Source organism: Hyla sarda, chromosome 9 (genome assembly GCF_029499605.1).
Source record: "Hyla sarda isolate aHylSar1 chromosome 9, aHylSar1.hap1, whole genome shotgun sequence".
NCBI classification, from domain to species: Eukaryota; Metazoa; Chordata; class Amphibia; order Anura; family Hylidae; genus Hyla; species Hyla sarda.
Genome location: NC_079197.1, coordinates 20,723,437 through 20,747,263, shown reverse-complemented (window position 1 = coordinate 20,747,263; position 23,827 = coordinate 20,723,437). Strand labels below are relative to the sequence as shown.

The window sequence follows — 23,827 nt, the reverse complement described above, 5'->3', positions numbered from 1 at the left end:
CTACAGAGATACAATATAGGTGTTGGTGAACTACAACACCCAGGAGACTACAGAGGTACAATAGAGGTGTTGGTGAACTACAACACCCAGGAAACTACAGAGATACAATAGAGGTGTTGGTGAACTACAACTCCCAGCCAGGAGACTACAGAGATACAATACAGGTGTTGGTGAACTACAACTCCCAGCCAGGAGACTACAGAGATACAATACAGGTGTTGGTGAACTACAACTCCCAGCCAGGAGACTACAGAGATACAATAGAGGTGTTGGTGAACTACAACTCCCAGGAGACTACTAAGATACAATATAGGTGTTGGTGAACTACAACTCCCAGGAGACTACAGAGATACAATATAGGTGTTGGTGAACTACAACTCCCAGGAGACTACAGAGATACAATATAGGTGTTGGTGAACTACAACTCCCAGGAGACTTCTGATACAATAGAGGTGTTGGTGAACTACAACTCCCAGGAGACTTCTGATACAATAGAGGTGTTGGTGAACTACAACACCCAGGAGACTACAGAGGTACAATAGAGGTGTTGGTGAACTACAACACCCAGGAGACTACAGAGGTACAATAGAGGTGTTGGTGAACTACAACTCCCAGGAGTCTCCTGATACAGTAGAGGTGTTGGTGAACTACAACTCCTTTATACACTCAAACAGCAGAAAGCTGACACGGCATGCTTGGATATATAGTCTTACAACAGATGGAGTCACCTCTGCAACTCCAAGCATGCACATACAGCAGAAAGCTGACAGGGCATGCTGGGATTTGTAGTTTTGCAACAGCTGGAGGCACCACTGGAATTCCCAGCATGCCCGAACAGCATATAAAATAACTGGGCATGCTTGGAGTTGTAGTTGTGAAAAAGATGGAGGGACCAATATCAGGACAGTTTTATAGACAAACAATTATGTTTTTTTTACCATTTTTACTTTCACTCTCCAGAGCCCACACTACAGTGAGCACGGAGGCAGCTGCTTCATCACTGGACAGGAGCAGCATGGGGGAGGGGGAGATGAGCAGAAGGGGAGGGTGTATGCATAGGGAAGGGAGATGTGGGCGTTACAATATAATAATTTGCTCGGGGGGATAGAACAGGGGGAGGGCAGCAGCTTACAGGAAGTAAGCACAAGGCATGATGGGAGATGTAGTTTTATTTTCACTTCTCCTCCGTAATTCGTGTGCTGATAACGGGAGAACGACTGGGCCAATTTTGATGGGGGAGACATCGTTGGAAAGGTCTTTCAAAGACCTATTAAATGAGGTAAAAAAAAAAATTTTGGCCCAGCACTGCAGATGTCCTTTAAGTATCAGTATCAGCATTACAAATGTGGCTGCAACCCCCTGTGGCATTTTACCCCCCTTCATCACCCCTGTGCAATTTCTTTAGCCCCTCTGATCACCCCCTGTTTTATTTCATCACCCCCTTCACCACTTCATTTCTCCCCTCATCACCACCTGTGTCATTTAATTCCCCCCGCTCTATTTCAACCCTCCCTTCATTACCCCAGCACCACTTTATTCTCCCCCTTTTATTACCCCCTGTTCCATTTCATGCCCCCCTTTATCCCACCCTTTGCCATTTTATTTCCCCTTCCGCACCCGCTGCACAACTTTATTCCCCCCCCCCACTTCATCAACCCCTGTGCCACTCCATCACCCCCTGTACCATTGTTTTCCCCTCCCTTGTCGCCCACTGTGCCATGTCACCCCCCCCCCCCATCACCCCCTGTTGTCTGACGGGTGATGCTGGCGTCTGGCGAGTGACGTCCTCCTGCACCGTTCCTCGGGCGCAAAGTCAGGGGTGTCACTTGTCAGAAGTTGAAATGCATCGCTGACTGTCAGTCCAAGATCAGGCAGAATGGGGCATTGCCACTTAAGAACAGTGGCCAGCAGCGGCTTCGGCTACAAGCAAATAAGACGGTCCCACAACACCCCTGGAGACGGCCACTGACGCACTAATGTGTTGCGGCACACATTATGGAACGTCTACTCTAGCCAGTGCCGCCCCCATCCTTCACTAACATGGATGTATAGGCTATAAATCTCCTCAAGGACATAGGTGGAGATTTATCGAAACCTGTGTAGGAGAAGAGTGAGGCAGTTGCCCATAGCAACCAATCAGATTGCATCTTTCATTTTTAAAGAGACTTGTGAAAAATGAAAGAAGCATTCTGATTGGTTGCCATGGGCGACTGCACCACTCTTCCTCTACACAGGTTTTGATAAATCTCCCCCATAATGTATAACATGCCCAACTGCAGTGTCCCTATGGGAGCCCCCGGGCCTGGTGTATCAGATACTTGTTCCTTGTTTACATGGCTTTCTTACTTTATAGTGTTTTACATCACTGTAATGCTGTGATTGCATTTACACCACCTGCGGCTGAGCTTAACAAACAGGAATTCTAGAGTATACAGGAGAGTAAGGAAAAGAGAGGCGCCTCCTCATTTCACTTCTTTTCTTATTTATGCTTAGCTGGAGCTGCATATCTCCTGTGGTGAACCTGTCTTCTGGCAATTTATCCCAGTCCTATTCTAAAGGAGAAATGAAGAAAGGAAGGACATCACGACTCCGCCCCCCGTGTGATGTCACGCCCCTCAAATTACATACTGTACCTAGTGTAGAGGTCCCCAAAGTCAGAGTAACTACGCTCAGGTAGGATCCCTCAGGTGGGACAGCCCCTAGTCGCCTCTTCTTTGCTCTAATTCTATAATGTTTATACCTGTATATATTTAATAATAGTATATATCTAATATAATGTATTGTGTGCTTACCTTGTTCAGCGTCGCAGGACCTTCGGTCATGTGACTATGTTAATATCCTCTATGGTATGTTGGAGGACCTTTGGAGGTCCTTGGGTCACGTGTTACCCATAATCCGTTGTAATGGTGATTGACCTCAGTATGGACCAATTAGCTCTAGTCCAGCCCCTGCCCATATAAGGGAGCTGTAGCCAATTATCGCTCTCTTGGGTTGCTGCTCTTGTGGATGCCGGACTAGCAGGATGGATCTGCGCAACTTGCAAAGACACGCTAGGCCTGAAAACCTACCGGCCTACCTGCATATAAATGTTGTCACATCTTGGCGCAGCATGTAGCACTTTAGGCCATGCCCATTTTTCACAAAGCCACACCCTTTGCGAGAAAGGGGAGTAACCTTAAAGGGGTGCTCCACTGGAAAACATTTTCTTTTAAATCAACTGGTGCCAGAAAGTTAAACAGATTTGCAAATTAGTTGCATTAAAAAATCCCAATCCTTCCAGTACTTATCAGCTGCTGTATAACACACAGGAAGTTCTTTTCTTTTTGAATTTCTGTTTGACCACAGTGCTCTATGCTCACACCAAAAGAGGTTTGCTATGGGGATTTGCTCCTGTGCTGGACAGTTCCTGACATGGACAGAGGTGTCAGCAGAGAGCACTGTGGTCAGACAGAAAGGAAATTAAAAAAAGAAAATACCTTCCTGTGTATTATACAGCAGCAGATAAGTACTGGCAGGATTGGGATTTTTTAATTGAAGTAATTTGCAAATCTGTTTAACTTTCTAGCACCTGTTGATTTTAAAGAAAATGTTTTTTCCAGTGGAGTACCCCTTTAAATAGGTGCAGATATTTCAAGCCAACCTCAAGCTGGCAAAAAAGACAGGTCTGAAACTGGAACTACATAATCTAAAGGCTTCTTCACACTATGGAATGTCCACCAGGAATTTCCACAAGAAAATTCCAGGCAGATTTTGTTTACAGCAGCCCACTCCTGGACGGGCACTGAATGTCAGCCAAAAAGCAATGTTCCTTTTCTGCAAATTCCACCGGAAGCTTCAACATGTTCAATCTTCCAGCAGGATCCAATTTCTTTACAAAAGTTCTGCTAGGGAATTTCCGTAGTGTGAACTGTGCAGCAGGATCCCATTGAGATCAATGAATTTCTGCTGGAAAATCTGTGTGGAAACTCTGTAGTGTGAATGGGCCTTAGATATCGAACAGCATGAGTGACAGAAACGTTCTAGTCTGCATGCGCCAAACTTTGGTGCTAATAAGGATGAAACGAAAGAAAATAAAATCTGATAAAGCTAGGACACTGTTTTATGCTAAGGAAGGTTAAAGGGGTACTCCAGTGTTTTCAAATCAACTGGTGCCAGAAAGTTAAACAGATTTGTAAATTATTTATATAAAAAAAATCTGAATCCTTCCAGTACTTATCAGCTGCTCTATGCTCCATAGGAAGTTATTTTATATACCGTATTTATCGGCGTATAACACGCACTTTTTAGGCTAAAATTTTTAGCCTAAAGTCTACCTGTGTGTTATACGCCGATAAGCCGCTGCAGTTCAATGATTTAAAGCGGGCGCTTTAAATCAATGAACTGCAGTGGCTTTGCAGGTGCAGAGACCACCACTGCTGCCGGCTTCTCTGCCCCTGCCTGTCCTGGGGTCTAGAGCCCTGCTGCCTGCGCTTCTCTCCCCCTGGCTATCGGTGCCGCTGCCCCTTCTCTCCCCCTGGCTATCGGTGACGCTGCCCCTTCTCTCCCCCTGGCTATCGGCGCCGCTGCCCCATTGCCGGCGCCGCTTCTCTCCCCCTGGCTATCGGCGCCGATAGTCAGGGGGAGAGGACGGGCAGCGGCGCAGATAGCCAGCGGGAGAGAAGCGGCGGCAGCAGGGCTCTAGACCCCAGGAAAGGCAGGGGGAGAGAAGCCGGCAGCGACGGCCTCTCTCCCCCTGCCTTTCCTGGGGGTGTATCGGGGTATACACATGCACACACACGTACCCTCATTTTACCAAGGATATTTGGGTAAAAAACTTTTTTTACCCAAATATCCTTGGTAAAATGAGGGTGCGTGTTATAGGCCGGTGCGTGGTATATCCTGATAAATACGGTATATATATTTTTTTTTTTTATTTCCTTTCTGTCTAACCACTGTCTAGAGCAGGATAGGTTTGCTATGGGAATTTGCTTCTACTCTGGACAGTTCCTAAAATGGACAGAGGTGTCAGCAGAGAGTACTGTGGTCAGACAGAAAGGAAATTCAAAAAGAAAATAACTTCCTGTGGAGCATACAGCAGCTGATAATTACTGGAAAGATTAAGATTTTTAAATAGAAGTAATTTACAAATCTGTTTAACTTTCTGGCACCAGTTGATTTAGAATTTTTTTTTTCCAGTGGAGTACCCCTTTGAGCAGGATAATGGTGGTAATTTAAAGGAGTACTCCAGTGCAAAAAACTTACTTATATCCCTTCTATACAGGATATGGGATACGTTTTAGATCACGGGGGTCCGACTGCTCATCGGTCGGACCCCCGCCATCTAAAACTCATTTGGATAGGGGGATACGTTTTATTGCCCTGGAGTACTCCTTTAAGTTCCAGCTGCCTATTATAGCATCTGGCTTTTGCCTATAAAAAAGCACAATGTTGATCTCGGGGTCATATCACGAGACTCTTGTTTCTGCAGACGTACAGACTTGCGCTACATCTTATTTGTCACTTTTTTTCTGTCTCTTGGAGTTTATGACACGATTTGAATCTAAAAAAAAAAAAAAAAAGTCACGACTGTTTTTGAGTGACAAAGACCGTTCTGATTTTACCAATTCCTGTCTAATACACAGAACTGAACACTCCCACCAAAACACTTCCATTGTGGCCATCAGATTGATGCGCCTCAGTGGAAATCAAAGCGAATTTGTGCTCAATCTAATCACACGCTGCGCTTCCGTATTTTTACATTCCATAAATTACTTTCAATAAGAGGCGAGCGATGGAAATGGGAATTTATTGAAATCCTTTCCTTTTAGCTGAAGCTTCTGGAGCGAATTAAGGACATATGTCCAGTCTTGTCAGACATAACCAGACGTGCGCAATTCACACATATGTGACTTCCCTCAAATAAGTGACAATAACATTTAAGGTCGTATGGTAAATATTGGAGGATAAACGTAAGTAAACTGTATATATGACCACAATGCGTGAATAAATCCAGAGGGACTAAGGGGGACATTTATCAATGCTGGCTGTAGGATGCCATTTTCCCTGGCAGAATTTATGGGTCTTTTTTTTTTTGGGCTAACTTGCACCTAATTTACTATAAAGGCACACACACAACCTTAAAGGAGAACTCCAGAATATAAAAATTGTCACCCATAGTGCCGGCAGTAAGAAAAATAAAGATGTGCATCCCTTCCTTCTCTTCCCCGTGGCCTCCGGTAACTGGCTCCAGTCTCAACCGTGATCCTCTTCCTGGTTGCCGGTGATCGGCAAGTCATACTGCGCTCAGCCAATCACCGGCCGCCGTGAAGTCCCGACTCGGCCGGTGATAGGCTGAGCGGCAGTGTGGGAACGGTTACCGGAGGCCCCGGGGGAGCGGAGGAAGGTATGTACATCTTTATTTTTTTACTGCCGGCACTATGGGGGACAATTTTTATATTCTGGAGTTCTCCTTTAATAAATATTGTGCCGTTTGCATTTTAGCTCTAATTTCGCTGATTCCAGCGACAAAGAAAAGGTTGCCTTCGACGTGGCGTTTTTAAGGTCGATGCGTCTTTTTATACTCCCTTTTACAAAAAGGTGCACATAATAAATAATGTCCATGGCATCAGAAATAGCGCACCGGTGGATTTCACAGTCATTTTGCAAAAAAGGACATATATCCAAAAGGCGCACCAAAAACGCACTTACACAATACGCGCCTAAAGATATGCCTTTTTGCCACCAAAGGCAGAAACATAATGAAAAAAATAATAAATGTCCCCCTTAATTTACCTTTGCCTTAGCTTACCTCTTAAAGTGTATCAGTCATATCACAGAAAAAAAATGTATACTTCTATATGTTACTCACTGGGTCATGCAGATGCTTTACATGTCCTTTTTATGTGTCTGGCTTCTGTATTTGGCTCACAAATCCCTCTGTTCTGCTGCTCACTCATTCTGACATCCACTGCTCAGGAAGAGGCGTGTCCAAGGCAAGCACTGAGCCCGCCCTCACTCACCATGCATTCACTTCCTCCCTGAGTCTGCTGCGCTGTGCTGGGTCTCTTCAGCCAATCACTGCTTGCTGCTCTGTAACCTCCTCTCTGTTTTCATGCTGCCCTCTGAAAGGACAAGAGTGAGCATATAGAAGTGCTAGTCCCGCCCTCACTTCCTGGACTATTTCCCAGCCTGCGCTTCAGCCGGGACCAAGATGATGCTGCAGCCAGACAGGATTATGTTCTGGATGGTATGGGAACCCCTAGTGGTCTTTTTTGTAAGCCATGATTTCTTTAAAAATGGGATAGCACAAATTTATATGAAGTATATATGATTTATATAAAAAATATTTTTATGAAGTATATTAGAAAGGTTAACGTTTTGCCAAGATGTACGACATAAAAAAAAACACTTTTTGATTCTCGCTCTGTACGACCTAAAAATAGATCAAATGTGTAGTAAAAACAAATACATAAACCACTGATAAAGCCTCCAGAAATAAAGTGCTAATGCTTGCAAAATGCATAACAGCATGCAAATAGCAAATGCTAAGCTGTGGCAGCCACCATCTTAAAAGTGCACGGTACATTCAAATAAACACAGGTGCATACAGAGTAACAACAACCAATTCTCCGACGTGTTTCGCCAGACAGGCTTCCTCCAGGAGTGTTTCCCCCAAACCACTCCAGGTTTTGGTATACAATATGGTTAAAAATACTAAATGTGAACCCAGCCTTAAAAAGAGGGGGTTTTGAGAGGCAGAAACTCTGCATCTATGACATTCATATGCCCTTTCAAGCATATGGACAGTGATCATCATTTGGACACAGCCCCTATAAGATAAATGTTGTTTTATTGTATCTGGTCATTTTGGTACCAAAGATGTAACAAAACATATACTATAGGTATGTGGCAGCTTATGAGTTTCTGTGTTGCTGAAAGCCAGTATTTCCCAACCGGTGTGCCTCCAGCTGTTGCAAAACTACAACTCCCAGCATGCCCGGACAGCCAAAGGCTGTCCGGGCATGCTGGGAGTTGTAGTTTTGCAACAGCTGGGGACACACTGGTTGGGAAACACTGCTGTCAGCACCTGCCTTTAGGTACTGAGCTCATGATAGATGTCAATTGGCTTCATGGCAGCTGGCGTTGCAGGCTTAAGGGTTAAGTTTGGAGTATTAGACTCACAAGATTGATGCACGCCCGTCTGGCAGTGCAGGGTTAAGCTCTGTGCATATTAGTGTTGTCTTCTCAGTCTCCTGGCAACGCTGACATTACTGAGGGACGTCAGATCCGGGAGAGACCAAGAGATGCACAGAGAGACACCTGTGACAGTCAGGGACAAGGGGAACTGTGAGACAACTACCTGAGTAAGCCTGGAAAAATACTGCAGAGAGAAAGAGGTCGGGGGACGGAGACAAGCCGGTTTGATAAAATGACATGCGACTAGGAAAAAGAAGACGATCCCCTAGAATTCATGTAAGTGCTTTTATCAAATCATCTAAAGGGGTGAAAGATATTTGCTCTAAGTTAGAGAGTAATGGAGAGTGCACCAACAAGATAGAGATGAAGATACTGTGAGGGACAGTGAGCCTTATTTTAAAACGGGAGATTGAAAGTGACATTTGAGACTAAGGGAAAGAATAATAGGAAACGTAGCATCCGAAAAAGAGAGCAAAAGCATTTGAGACTTCATCATCTACAAAGAGACGGCAGAGACTGTCGATAGAAAGAGGAGAGTCTGACCTGTACAACATGACAGATGGTGTGTCTGAAATTCACCACCTGTATAAGAGAGGTATGGAGTGTCACCTGTTAGACTGTGAAAGAATGACGAGAAGACGCAGAAGACTCTGAGATGTTTTTTTCTGAGAGACCAGGTGAGTGCAATAGAGGTGGGCAGAATGGGGAATTATTTGTAGTACTTGTGTAGAATAGACTTTCTGAAATTAGAACCAGAGCAGATGAGGAAGTCAAAAAATACTAGCAGAGGAATTTAATGCTCGGTCCCCAATATTAGTCGTAGCTGGCAGAGAACGGGAGGGAGAGGAGGGCAATAGACCCAGAGAATCACCTTGAGAAATAGAGAAGACGAGGAGGGGGAGGGAGGACACCGAACGAAGCAGAAGCAGAGACTTAAAACACTGTAAGCGACTGAGTGTTACAGGGGGGAGATGTGAGAGAAGATCACGAAAACACCAGATCATAGGATGCCAGGAACCTTGACGTGTTAGATACTGCAATTATCAAGTCTGGAAGGGCAAGCAGGGTTGAATCTTAGAAAGCGTTGGAGATTTTCATAGCTTGAAGAGGGCACAAATTGGCTGACAGCGTGTGGAAAGAGCTCAAGAGATGAAGATTTTTTTATTTCTTCTTTGGCAGATCCCGATAAGAACAACGCACAGAAGATCTGGAATATAGAAGTGCCTCATGGGACCAATAAAGTTTCCCCCATGTATGATCCTCTGACACTATCTGAAGCCATTGGGCAATGAATTCAGAGCCAGGTACTCTTCACCCCTCGCCAAGGGGCTCCTTACACCAATCTTTGACAGGGTCCATCCATTCTTCATCATCTGGCTCGATTTGTTCAGGGGACATCGGACGTGTCCTCTCTTCAAATGTCCGTCGACTTCATGGAGCTCTGAACCGGCTGCTAAGTGACCCCGAGCGGGAACAGCTTTTGCACTGTTTGAGACTCTATCACTCTCGAAGAAATGTGTTTGACCTGGTGAGAACATTGCGCCTTATACTGCGCCCCCAGGACCAGAGACAACTTTTCCCCATGCTACGTCTTGTTATCCCACGGTCTGACCAACTACTATTCGACCAGTATACTTCGGAAGGGTTATACATTAAAGACCTGACCCAAGGCTCTACAGGATTTGGTGAGATATTGTACGATGGTGTTTCGGCATTTAGCACTCCAATTTCAGGCACAGCTCCTGCATTTACCTCACCATTACCTCGGACAAATCCTGCCTTTAGTATCCCAGTAACAGGGACTGTTCCTTTAAGCAATCCAAGACAAGGGACAGCTCCTGCTTTTAGCCCTTCAGTACCAGGGACAGCTCCTGCTTTTAGCCCTTCAGTACCAGGGACAGCTCTTGTTTTCAGCCCTTCTGGACCAAGGACAGCTTCTGTTTGCAGCCCTTCAGGACCAGGGACAGCTTCTGTTTTCAGCCCTTCCGGACCAGGGACAGCTCCTGTTTTCAGCCCTTCCGGACCAGGGACAGCCCCTGCCTTTAGTAATCAATCACTTAGTCCTAGTTTAGTGTCTGGAGCTTCATATCCAGGAGCAACATCAGGTTTTAACCACCAGGGCACCACAGTTGCTGGCACCAAAACTGATGTTCGACAGGTTATCCTAAAGCGAAGCAAAAACCAAGAAGGACTTGGCTTCAGCATTCGTGGTGGCGTTGAACATGGCATTGGTATTTATGTGTCACTGGTTGAACCTGGTTCTTTGGCAGAAGCTGAGGGACTAAGAGTTGGGGACCAGATTATAAAGGCAAATGGAAGATCACTTGACAGAGTCACCCACAGTGAGGCAGTTAAGGTAAGTTACCTTTACCTGATTATTACAGATGCTGATAAGTAAAACTTCCATTCCCTGTATGTCTTTTGAGATAGCCACCCAGAGATCCCATCATTTCTGTAACCAACGAGTGGTGCCAGATGGATTAATGTGCCGGGCTCTGCTACACCATGTATTGTTAGAGGCAGTAAACTGAGATCACAAAAATAAAATGTATTCACATAGTCTATATTTGGAAAGCAAAAGCTATTGCAACTCTACAGAAATCTAGAAAATACTTTATATTTATCCCTGAGCTGTATTCCATTAAAATCTGCCTTTTAATGTGACAGCTAAGATGCCACTTGTTCCACAACAATGACAAAACAATTGTATATATATATATATATATATATATATATATATATATATGTAAATTATAGCTTTACAAGCCTGAGCATGTGTCATACAGGAAACTATTTCCCAAGCCGGGTATGAAGGCTGCTGTTGTATGTTAGATTCAATGTTCACACCAGAGGTGGCACTTCTATAAGGCAAGTTAGGCAGCCACCCATGGCCTTGCTCTTTCGAGGTCCTTGTTGCTGACTAACTCACCCCCCTAACAATGTAAAATGGCGTTGCACATAATATGCAATTCATACAGTTAATTTTTATTACCCCTTGCATATCTTCTTTAATTATGAGTGTCAGTGAGGGCCACATGTTTGAGTTTTCATCTAAGGCCTCACAGTCTAGAACCGCCTCAGGTTCACACAGAGGAAAAAGAGCCTTAAAATTGAATATAAAAAAATATGTTTGCAAAAAAACGTGTTTAATTAAAGTCTAGGAAAAAGGGACCATCAGTGTGCACATTGTATAAAAAAAAGGCCTTCATTTCAGCTACAAATACACAGTGGCCCTTATTTACTATTGCAAACCTTACATGTTTTGTCGGGTTGTGCGCCAGATTCTGTTGCATTGCACCAGAAATTCTGTCTGCGCCAGATTTTGCGCCAGAATTGAAAAAACCTGACTAACTCTCCATTTTGCTAAGAAAACCCGAAAAGGGGCGGGACTGCTGGGGAAAGGGATGTGGTCTCATAAAAGGGGCGTGTTCCTGACATTTTCACAAAAGCCCAACATATTTACTAAGGTTTTCACATAAAATATGGTGGATTTCAGCTGAGGATAACCAGAAAGATCAGAGCATGTGTAAAAAAAAAAAAAAAGCAAAATGTAGGGAAAGTGGAAAATGTAGGGAAACATTAGTAAATACCGTGGAAAATAAATTGGAGGGAATTAAAACCCACAAAGAAAACTACAAAACCCTCTCAGTAAATAATAGTGTGTATAATAGTAATAAAATGTGCTCTACACTGTTTAAAATTACAGAAAATAGAATGTAACTAAACGAATAATACTCAAGCAGTTGTACTGTTCATGTCTTATGTTGAACTTTCGTTGAGCGCAAACATTCACAGTGCAGGGAGAAAAAGTAGGTGAACATTTGGGAATTACCCAGATTTCTGCAATTAATACTTATACACCTTTTGCTTTTTTTTATTAGGAAAATGGTTTTAATTTTGTTGGCTACAAATACGACAAAAAAAATACACTTTGTGCCAAAAACTTGACAGAGATACATGGAGATATTTCCTATATAACAGACTGTAATTAAACCTATTATAACAGACTGGAATTAAACCTATTATGATGTTTTTTCACCTAATTTATTAGAATGGTCACAAATGAGCATCTAATATGCAGCTGATGCAGCCCGACCCTTGGTGTGCCCTCTTTATAAGTCAGAAATTGTGCATGCAGAGTTAATGTAAAAAGGTATTCCGGCATTGTAAAGATATTGTTATGTTCTTGTGTTAATGATACTTGCCTACCCCCTGCAGCTACCACTGTAGCTCCTGTTGCGGCTTGTTCAGGTCCCCCGCTGCTTCTCTCTTCTGCTTGCTTTTAATTCTAAGTATGCATCTCGAGCAAGGCCTCAAAGTAGCCCCATATAGTTGTACATGCCTGAAGATGATATTTGCCCATTGATACTCATTTGACTAATATGATATTAATTTCACTGTTTGTTTACTTGCCATTTATAATAATTCTATTACTGTTATTATTGCACTTCCTAGTGAGCCTGTAGTGCTTGTGCTTATGCACAGAAGCCTGTCAGAACAAGCCAAGCTTCAGTGCTAGATATTTGGTATAGCGTGAAGAGGAGAGGGTGTGGATTTGTGGCTTTCATTAGACCAGTGGTCTCCAAACTGTGGACTACACAGTACACTGGCTGTTGCTAAACTATAACGCCCAGCATGCCCGGACAGCCATTGGCTGAGCACAAGTAGCCGTGAATCATGGCTCTCTGCCACTGCAGGTAGCGCTCTGCTCTGCTTATACGCCTGACTGCCGGACATGACTTGTCTCTCCTGCTGTTGTCCCTCAGGATTTGGATGGTGTTCGGTATTGTTGTTTGTTATCTGTCCGGTTATCTGATGTATCTATAGCCAGGATGTGTGTTTACACAATACTCACTTTGATCTCATAATCTTTAGTTGCTATATGTCTTTAGTCTCACCTGCTCCTTAACTTTTATTTGGCATCTATAACCATATCTATAGGGGGAGTATACAATAGGCATTGCGATCTCATCATTTTTGACTGTTTTGGGGTTGAACTGGTGAGCTATTGCAGAACAGGCTCCTAGTTGTCTTCCCTATAACACTGATTTATCCCCTGAAGAAGCTGCTACACTCAGCAGAAATGCGTTAGGTTGGCAATCAGATTTGTTTTGTGGTACGCGACTGTTAATTTATCTTGTTCTCATCTACTATTTCAATGGGTTCCCATATTTTTGTTTTGGTGTATTGTAGATTAGATGAATAAAAGTTAGTACTTCCCTATTACCTTTGGTACAATTGTTGGAGTTGGAGTTCTGCATGAGCTGGAGGCACATTGGTTGGGAAATACTTCATTAGACATTGCAGCTCCCAGATGTAGCAGAGATAAAGGCTGTCAAGTGTCCCAAACTGAAGAAAATCTAGAAGTTTGGTGCCTAGAAACTGTTGACCTACCAGTACCATACGCAAATGAATTGAAAAAGATGAATATTTACTTTAAGACAAAGTCAGGTCATGTTCACACATGGCAAAAGTTTCAGTTTTTGTAGACGTAAACCATTGTTTTTTTTTGTTTGAAAATCGGTTGGCTGTTTTTTTTTTATTACTTTTTTTGCATAAGCCTGCAAAAAATAAATTTGACAAAAACTGCAAAAAAAAAGATTTCTGCTATAACATTGTAAACAAAATTGTGCTCTGGCTGCTCTCAAAACTACAGACAGATACAATGTAACTAAATGAATAAGACACAGGCAGTTTTTGAACGCACATCTGTTGAGTAAACATCCACAGTGCAGGCAGAAAAAGTAAGTGAATATTTGGGAATTACCTGAATATCTGTAATAAATACTAACACAATGTGGTCTGATTGTTATGAGATAACTTAACTAATAAAACACAAAAAGAATTGTACTGTTCATGTCTTTTATTGATAACATTGAAGGGGTTCTCCACCATAAGGTGATTTTAGTACTTACCTGCCGGACAGTAATGGACATGCTTAGGAATGATCCGTGCTTGTCTTGGAGCTAATCAGGGGTGGAGTCGTGACGTCACGATCTTCCGTTCCCGTGGTCGGGAGCCAGAACCTCCAACGCTGCCGGAAGCAGATACAGGTGGGTGCTGCGTGCTATATTACGGGACCCCTGCGATCAGACATCTTATCCCCTATCCTTTGGATAGGGGATAAGATGTCTAGGGGTGGAGTACCCCTTTAAGTAAACATCCTTAGTGTAGGGAGAAACTGTTAGTGAACCCTGTGTGTTGACTTCCCCAAGATCTAATTGACAAAAGGTTTTAATTAAGAAGATGAGGTTGGACTTGTGGGTTTTCACAGGTGCTTTACTCATTATAAAGGCCTGATTATGTGGTTACATCTGTTCTTCTCAAGAAAGATTGTTTAATGTGAGCCTTGCCTAATACTAACCAGCACCATGTTACAGCCATTTGCCGATATAGCTTTATGTAGTAAATGTAAAGACTTTATGGTGATAGGGATATATAAACGCCCTAATAACACACAGCAGTTAGGAAACAGCGCCGCTTTTACGGCTTGTTTCGTTGTGCATTTTACCCCATTATTTTCAATGGGAAAAACAACATTGCGGGAAACACCATATGTTACATCTACAATCACATTGTTACTGGGATAGGACATTTCCATAAAAGCATTTCTAGGAACATTTCTTAGAACGATTTATTTAAAAGGCAGCGCCTTGTTGCGCCATTATTAGGACGTGTGAATGTTCTCATATGGACTAAAGTGCCAGGATAATAACAAATACCGGGACGTAAGGAAATGAGCGCCAACGTCTCCAGATGTAATATGGATCCTCAAATCCCACAGCGACCATGGCCCAGGCTAGTATGCAACTTACTAACACACTGGTGTAATACAAATGAATGCGAGTATATGTGAGACCAATACAGTTATGCAATATATAAAGCTGGGGCTAGCCTTCATGTCCAGGACATCAGATGAATGGAGTGCCCAAAACGCCTGGCACCTGACACTGTGGTAGTTAATGGTACTGCAGTTTTCTCTAGATAGCACTTAGATATTCAGTGACCCCTCGACCTACGATGGCCCCGACATACGATCATTTCAACATATGATGGTCTCTCAGAGGCAGCATCAACATACGATGCTTTTGTATGTTGGGGCCATCGCATAAACGGCTGACTGCTTCAGCTGCCACCGGATAGCCGTTTACGGTGCCCCGTGAGCTCCGGTGATGGTCACTTACCTGTCCTCGGGGCTCCGGCGCGTCCTCTTCGGGATCCTCTGCATCGTCGGCACTCTCCATCGTCGTCATCACGTCGCTGCGCACGCCGTCCCGTCATCCAATAGGAGCGGCGTGCGTAGCGACGTGATGGCGGCGATGGAGAGCGCAGTTGCGGGGGAAGCAGAGGCCTTGCCAGAGCGTCGGGGACACCTCGGGGACACGGTGACAGCGATGGACGGCGACATCCCGGGCAGCGGTGACGAGCAGTGACGGTCCGGAGCGGCGGGGACAGGTGAGTACAACTTTCTCTAACAGTGGTCTACAACCTGCGGACCTCCAGATGTTGCAAAACTACAACACCCAGCAGGAGGTCCGCAGGTTGTAGACCACTGTCCTATACTTTACATTGCACGGATCCCTCAACATGCGATGGTTTCAACAAACGATGGTCCGTTTGGAACGGATTACCATCGTATGTTGAGGGACCACTGTACTGAAATGTTTATTGGTAATATTTGAACATGGTGTGGTGGGGTTTTGTTTTAGGGTCAGGCTTGGTGCAAGGATTTTTGCCACCCTAGGCAAAAGCTACTTTTGCCGCCTCTTGACTCTGCCCTTTGATATGCCCCTCCTTACTACTGGGGTGAAACACTGTTAGGCGGGCAGATGTATGGAGGTCCGCACAAAGCCAGGATGGTGGCCTGTCTGCCTTTAAGGTGGCACTGCCAGATGTAGATAATTATGGTACCGGGGGGGGGGGGGGGGGGGGGGGTGTGTGGAGGGGTTTGTTGGATGGGCGGGTGCTTCAGATGCTGACTAACTTTATTGCTGCGGGCAGAGCGGCGCCACCATCAAGAATGCGATCTAGGCAGCTGCCTATTTTACCTATAGGCAGAGCCAGCCCTGACTATGGTGTTGATACTTTGGCACCATATGGTAAATTATTTTGGTACTGTACAGTGGTAGTGGTGTATGGCACTGTTATTTGATATTCATACTGTATGATGCTTATAGTGAGACACTGCATGGTTTGTACACTGTATAACTGTACGCTATGTCGCTGCGTTGGAGGTTGTTGGCTCACCAAGCATTCAAGTCATTTGTTTCTGGACTATACCACACTTGGTTGGAGGATAGTCATTCAGCTTTGTTTAACTTTGCAACAAATGCACAAATCACAAATTTGACATAATACAATGTTTTTGATAGATGAACATTCTGGCTTCTTGTTGCATAAAAGGGAATAATTTTAAAGCATACTTGTTATTTCAGGATAAGCTGCCCATTATTTAACTTTTATATGATATTTTTCAGCATATTTCTGCTCTGCAGGCTTCATATATAATTTACAGTTCTCCCAGAGCTGGTGAGCAGAGCTCCCTCCTCCCCTCTCCATAGACTTGTATTGCTTGTCTAGCAGACACAGGACAAAGCTGAGCTGATTTTAGAGAAGAAGATTTCAGCAGAAAAAGGGGGAGGAAAGAAGCTTGATCACAGGAGAAAGAAGCATTTTATGTCTAATAAGACATATTACAAAGTTTCCTATACTCACTTGTACTATCTATGCAAGGTTTGTGCCATTTGTGACAGTGCTTATATAATTATAATTGACCACTGAATTCTATATAGACGTTGTCCAATTATTACTCCACCTTAAGGGTACGTTCAGAGGAGCGGATTTACAGCATATCTTATGTTGCGGATCCGCCACTGAAGGACCTCTGTATGCTGCCTTTACATGTGCCTGCTCGCCGCTACATGCAGACACACTGAAGCGATGTGCGAGTCGCTGCACATGCGCGGTGTACTCGCGCACACATCGCGGCCGCTCCCCCTGCTCTATGAGCTAGGCCGAGAGCTGCCACGATGTGCGAGTATACTGCGCATGCACGCGGCAACTTGCACATCGCAGTGTGTCTTCTCGTAGCTGCGTATTGCCGCTCCGAGCAGGCACATTTAAAGGCAGCATACAGAGATCCTTCAGCGGTGGATCCACAGCAAAACACACGCAGAAAATCCGCTCGTCTCAACGTACCCTAAGGAGTACTCCGCTAGATTTTGTTCCGAATGCTTGGAGTGGGCGTGGGGGGTCGTGACGTCACAGCTACGCCCCTCGTGAAGTCACACCACGCACCCTCAATGCAAGTCTATGGGAGGGGGCATGGTGTGATGTCACGAGGGGCGTGGCTGTGATGTCACGACCCCCGACGCCCACACACAGCATTCTAAACTAATGCCGGGTGCTGCACAGAGATCACGGGGGTCCCAGCTGCGGGACCCCCACAGTCAGACATCTTATAGGGGATAAGAAGTCTAGGGGCGGAGTACCCCTTTAATCTTCCTACAGCAGCATTGCTATGTGGACATTGTAATATTTCCTGGATTTTCTTTGAATCTGAGGCTGGTGAATATTTCATTATGTTTATTTGGAGTGTTCCTGTTCACGTTGTTGACTTTTATGTGATCACCTACTGAGATGAATAATAAGCAATTGAGAGGAGAAATATAGCTTGTGTCCTGCATTTTGTTCTTCTGCAACATATTGTTAGGAATGTATGCATTCTCGCTCCTGCGCCACATCCGAACCCTGGTGTCACCGGGAGTGTTTCTGCGCTGCTGTGGTGACCAGCTTTACTCTGCGCAGAGTACTCATCACAGCTGGAGGCAGGGCAGGCGGGCCAATCGGGAGACAGAGACGCTGGGCCAATCAGTTGCTGCACTGCCGTTCCATGCTTCCTGAATGGAAAGGCATTTAACGCAGGCATCTGCTAGCCACCTGATGCCTGTGATTGGTCCCTTTATATGGTCCCTATAACCTTACTCACTTGTGTCCTATTCGTGTCCTGTTTCTGTACTTGATGAGTCTGTTTGGTTATGACCTGGCCTGTCTCATTTACCCTTTTCGCCTCATGCATTTAGTTACTGTAGGGCCTGTCATCCAGTTGGGGGGCACTTTTAAGAATGGATCGTCCAATCGCATCAGAGCTGCACTGTTCTCTACCTGATGTGATACACAAGCATTTCTGAGGGGAGGACAATACTGGTGATTTGCATTGAGACTGGTCTATATCTAATATGTGGACAAAACACAATTCCCCAATTTAATAAAATAGAATCATTGGCTGTTACACAAAAACAGTTTTGTGTCATATCTAGGATTTTCTTCTCCCCTATATCTCTATAAACACCAGCAGCAGCATAGAGGACATTATAAAGCAGTACTTAGTAGTGTAAGCTGGGAATTCAGCCGTGAATCAAGTGTAAGCTGCCATCTACCTATCTGCCTCTGGTTCCTTCCAGCCACTGCCCCCACCATCCCCTCTCCAGAGACTTCTATGGGCAGCATTTAATCTGATCCCTCAGTAAATTGATAGTCATCTCCTCTTTCAAAGGAGACTTGAGCAGTTTTTCCAAGTAAATGATGAGTTGGGGGGTGGGGGTGTTGGGTGTCAGGGGAGGAGCCTCATAAAGGGATAAAGAGGCATTTTGCTCTGATAAGATACATTTTAAAGTTTCTCATATTCAAACTATTGATGTATGCATAGTTTGTTACTGTTAAATGACAGGGATCACCTAATTGCCCCACTTTTTATACATTATTCAACCACCTGACAGAATGACTGTGCCATGTGCCTGAGAGCTAATTTAAAATGTCATACCTTTTAGATACAGAGAAGAAAAACCTCACTTAGCACCCTCATACTACAGGCTGGCACTTTCCCCTTTCTAGAGACAAGAAAAATATGCAGAGATTTAAACTTTTTATTAAATTACTGGATATTAGATACATTTTATCTTTTTCCCAAGAGTCTTATTATAGTAGAAATAATGCTTTTAACTTGCATAATTTTTACAAGACAGCAGCAAATAGGCAAACATAATATTAATTAAAATATGTTCCATTAATCTGAGAACCTGCTTTATATCTGGGCGCGATGCCAGGAAATGTTAATAATTGCGGCTCTTCTACAACTTATCAAAGATAAGACATTTCAGAAATGACTGAACACCTAATTAAGGGTGGCACGTTACGTAGCATTGTAGTCAAGCGTATGTCCCGCACCCTCTCCCAGCACGTTCCTAATTTTAGAGTTTTATCCGTACAATTGAAATATTTTGTGTTTATTGCTACTTTCCAGGGGCTACATCAGGGGAATTTTTATGGCAGGGTGACACAAGGTGCACCCGCAGCGTATTTGACGCTGTGGATGCACTGATGACAGTCCTTCTGTGACTGCCGTTGGCACATCCGCAGCGTCAAATATGCTGCAGATGCGCCCCATGTGACCCTGCACTTAAATTAAACCTATCGCCAGAAAAACAGGGGTGTAAATGTGCCCGTTGCTAGATTCAGGTTGTCATCAGGATTGCAGTAGTTTAATGGCCCTCTTCATTGGTGAGATTTAAAGGGGTACTCTAGTTCTTAAAAACTTATAAGTGTCTGATTGCAGGGGGTTCGACCGATGCGACCCCGCGATCTCCTGCCTGGACCATGCTCTGAGAGGACACCACTATGTGCACAGAGCTGTGTCAACCACTGCACGAAGCGGTTGAAGACATGCCCCCTCCATGCATCTCTATGGGAGAGCCGGTGCCTGCACAGTGCATGCGAGCAGGAGATCACGGGAATCACAGCAATCAGACTCCCCGCATTTGGGGTGGATAGGGGTTCACTTTTTAGGTACCGGAGTACCCCTTTAAGCCTTTTAGTTATTATGCAGATGTGGTAAAGTGTCCAGGGGGTGTTCCTCAGCATGGCAGGAGCCCAGGTAAGTCCAGCCCATGCGCTCTTTGTCAAGGGGCTGTCAGTCGAACAGGATAGACACATGCAAGGCCGTGGGGCAGAGATAAAAACAAGGACATAGGCTGGACTTACCTGAGCTCTGGCTGTGTTAAGGAATGCCCCTTGGGCACTTCAGCCTCATTTGCATAAAGGCCTATATCCTGCCAATGGAAAGAACTATTGAAATGAAAAAGGTATGCCTGGAATCATTATGAATAGCCCTATCTAGCCATGTTTTTTTTTTTTTTTTTTTGCACAGTCTTTTTTGTTGAAAGGTCAACTTTAAAGGGGTACTGTGGGTAAATAAAACTTATCCCCTATCTAGAGAATAGGGGATTAGTGTCTGATTGCAGGAGGTCTGACCACTAGGGCCCCCAGCAATCTCCGGAATGGGGCTTGGCTGCTCATTCATCCTCAGAGCAGAGTGGCCCACATCCTCCAAAACGAGCAGGCATGATGGCCTTGCCAGCCAATCACCAGCTGGGCGGGACCCCTCCTCAGTCGGTGAATGGCTGAGTGGGTTGTCTACCACACATGTCCGAGGGTGAGGGATGCTCTGCTCTGAGGATAGGTGAGTAGCCAAGCCCTATTCCAGAGATTGCAAGGGGTCCGACTACTGGGGGTAGACACTTTTCAACTGAAGAGTGCAGCTCCAATCATTATGTCAGTGTTTCCCAACCAGGGCGCCTCCAGCTGTTGCAAAACTACAACTCTCAGCATGGCCGGACAGCTAAAGGCTGTCCGGGCATGCTGGGAGTTGTAGTTTTACAACAGCTGGAGTCACCCTAGTATGGAAACACTGCATTATGTAGTAGCTGTGTTGAGTTACTGCAGCTCAGCTCCCATTAAAGCCTACGGAAGCATTCAAGTTAGGCGATTGCAGTGCGACTTCTGCTCCATTCCAACACGAGGTCCCGTTCTGCAGATTGTGGGGGGACCCAGTGGTTGGACCCCCCCCCCCCCCCCCCGATGACACAGGGGATATGTGTTATAAGTTAGAATATCCCTTTTATCCCTGTAATTTACTTTCAAGCCATCCCTTTAACATGACTTATGGGTCTTGCAACGAAAGCTTAAAGGGGTACTCTGACCACAGTTCTCTCTGCTGCCACCTCTGTCCATGTCAGGAACTGTCCAAAGCAGGAGAGGTTCACTATGGGGATTCGCTCCTGCTCGGGACATTTCCTGACACAGACAGAGGTGGCACAGGAGCTCTGTGGTCAGACTGGAAAGAACTACACAACTTCCTCTGGAGCATAGAGCAGCTGATAAGTACTGGAAGGATTAAGATTTTTATCTGGCACCAGTTAATTTGAAAAAGTTTTTTTTTCTTTGGGAGTACCCCTTTAAGGTTCCAGGTGCTCTATTTTTCCTAAGACAAAGCAGAAGTGCCTAACATTATGTATCTGCTTGGTCTTGGCACGTCTTACATCCTGTAATCACATTATTGAGATGATCTGTAGAAAGAGACTCCTGTGATAAGCTGCTGCGCCGAAAGCAGCTGCGCGCGCCCATCCTCAGCCAATGTAGAGTCATGTGTAAAATGATGCCGAAGAAAACTCATTCATGTCACCCTTGTGGTTGTTATTGCTAGTGACAAGATCCCGATTTCTCTGTCAACTTTAACTGCATTCGGATCCTTCCACCATCCAATAGTGCATACATAATCCAGACATTACCAGCACATTGTTGGATGAAAGTATAGATTACCGTATTTTTCGTCCTATAGGACGCACCGGCGTATAAGACGCACCCTATTTTTAGGTGCAAAATCTAAAAAATTTAAGATTTTGAACCCAATAGTGGTCTTCAATCTGCGGACCTCCAGATGTTGCAAAACTACAACTCCCAGCATGCCCGCACAGCCGTTGGCTGTCCGGGCATGCTGGGAGTTGTAATTTTGCAACATCTGGAGGTCCGCAGATTGAAGACCACTGCATAGGACCCGTCACCGCTACCCTGGATGTCGCTTCATCGCTGTCGCCGTGTCCCCGTCGCTCCGGAACGTCTCTGCTGCCGGCCGGGTATCCTCGCTCTCCGTCGCCGTCATCACTTCGTTACGCACGCCGACGCACGTACGCGACGACGTGATGACGAGGAAGGAGAGCGCCGGCCATACAGGGGATCCCTGAACGGAGAAGACACCGAGGAGGCAGGTAAGGTCCCTCCCGGTGTCCTGTAAGCACTAACCCGGCTACTCAGTCGGGCTGTTCGGGACCACCGCGGTGAAATCGCGGCGGTCCCGAACAGCTCGACTGAACAGCCGGGTTAGTGTCACTTTCCCTTCAGTCGCGGCGGTCAGCTTTGATCGCCGCGTCTGAAGGGTTAATACAGGGCATCACCGCGATCGGTGATGTCCTGTATTAGCCGCGGGTCCCGGCCGTTGATGGCCGCAGGGACCGCCACGATAGGGGTGTATTCGCCGTATAAGACGCACCGACTTTTTCCCCCCAGTTTTGGGGGAGAAAAACTGCGTCTTATACGGCGAAAAATATGGTAGATAAGGTGTCCATATTCTTATTCAATTATAGTGCAAAAAAAATAAAAAATCCCTCAAATGGAGAACATGGTGAATAGCCAAATCCCAATTCACCATTTCATCACATGCTAATTGTATGCAGAGCATTAGGTTTAAGAAGCACTCCGGGAATTTATATATATATTTTATTTGCTTATATAGTGCAGCCTAGGCTATTATTAGAAAATAATGTAGAGGCTGTCACTTGTTTTCTCCCGCACTATCCACAGGTACTGGTGCGGTGGATAATGCGGGAGACGCTGATTAAAAGGTAGGGCAGATCCGGACATGGTAGGGCTCATTTTAATCAGCGTCTCCCGCACTATCCACCACACCAGTACCTGTGGATAGTGCGGGAGAAAACAAGTGACAGTTTTCCAGAGCGGGGAGGAGACGCCGCTGGTCACTGATTTAAAGTGGCCGCGGCCGTGCTGCTAATACTTAACAAGCAGCCGCTGCTGCGGCCGCTTCAAATCAGTGGCCAGAAGATTTATCGCTGGCTTTTTGCCTTAAATTTAAGTTTTAAAAGTGCGTGTTATACGCCGAAAAATACGGTACATCGCCTGAGTCTGATTCATACCCCACTGCCTCATATACACAGCCCCTGATCCCGATTGACTCCCCAACCTCATATTCACACCTCGAGTCTGATTCAACCCCCCCCCCCAAGCCACATATTTTTAACCCCAGACCCTTACTCCTCCCCTCCCCCAGTCTTATATTTACATCCCTTTAGCGCAGCATCCACCCCCCTTATTGAAATGAAATGCCCACCCATATGACTATTTAGGGAAAAGTACAGATAGTCAACAAAATTAATAAAACCTCTATATCTTGGGAACAGGGAGGCTTCGTAGGAGTAATATAAAAACACACAGGACTACAAAATATAATTTTTTTGCATTTTGGGGGGACTTCTTTACCGTGGTGGTAGGGAGATGTCCACTTTTACCACTTTTGCAGGGCTTGTGCCATTTGACGAGACTTAACATGGAAATCCATAAAGGGGCCGACAAGTATTTATTCTGTTTATGTAACAGTCCATGAATGGCGCTCGGCGTTTATCTGCCGTGACATTTCTCGTGCGGCAGGAGACAAACATTGCGGCTTTAATAGGATGACGGGTGTTTAGGATCCGGAGAGGACGCCTGTCACATTAATTGGTCACGATTACTCGTGAGATGAATC

The 23,827-nt window shown here is 45.0% G+C and overlaps 1 protein-coding gene and 1 long non-coding RNA gene across 4 annotated transcripts in view; one reads left to right on the top strand and one right to left on the bottom strand.

Annotated features, from left to right (window-relative positions):
* The window catches only part of LOC130291252 (uncharacterized), a 200,850-nt gene that overhangs the window by 30,458 nt on the left and 146,565 nt on the right, over positions 1–23,827 (bottom strand). Inside the window, exons 7-8 of one of the 2 annotated variants that reach the window (XR_008847846.1) lie at positions 20,215–20,282; positions 18,998–19,064 (exon numbers count right to left, since the gene is read on the bottom strand). The exons of the other annotated variant lie outside the window; for it this stretch is intronic. This is a non-coding gene — a long non-coding RNA (uncharacterized LOC130291252). The remainder of the gene's footprint in view (positions 1–18,997; positions 19,065–20,214; positions 20,283–23,827) is intronic. 2 annotated transcript variants of the gene reach the window in all.
* WHRN (whirlin) overlaps positions 8,190–23,827 on the top strand; it is a 134,809-nt gene continuing 119,171 nt past the window's right edge. Inside the window, exons 1-2 of one of the 2 annotated variants that reach the window (XM_056539829.1) lie at positions 8,190–8,451; positions 9,355–10,531. In XM_056539829.1, coding sequence (XP_056395804.1) covers positions 9,464–10,531 — 1,068 coding nt within the window. In that variant the 5' untranslated portion in view covers positions 8,190–8,451; positions 9,355–9,463. Of the gene's footprint in view, positions 8,452–8,571; positions 8,853–9,354; positions 10,532–23,827 lie in introns of those variants that run through there. The other variant, XM_056539830.1, reaches the window with a different exon arrangement.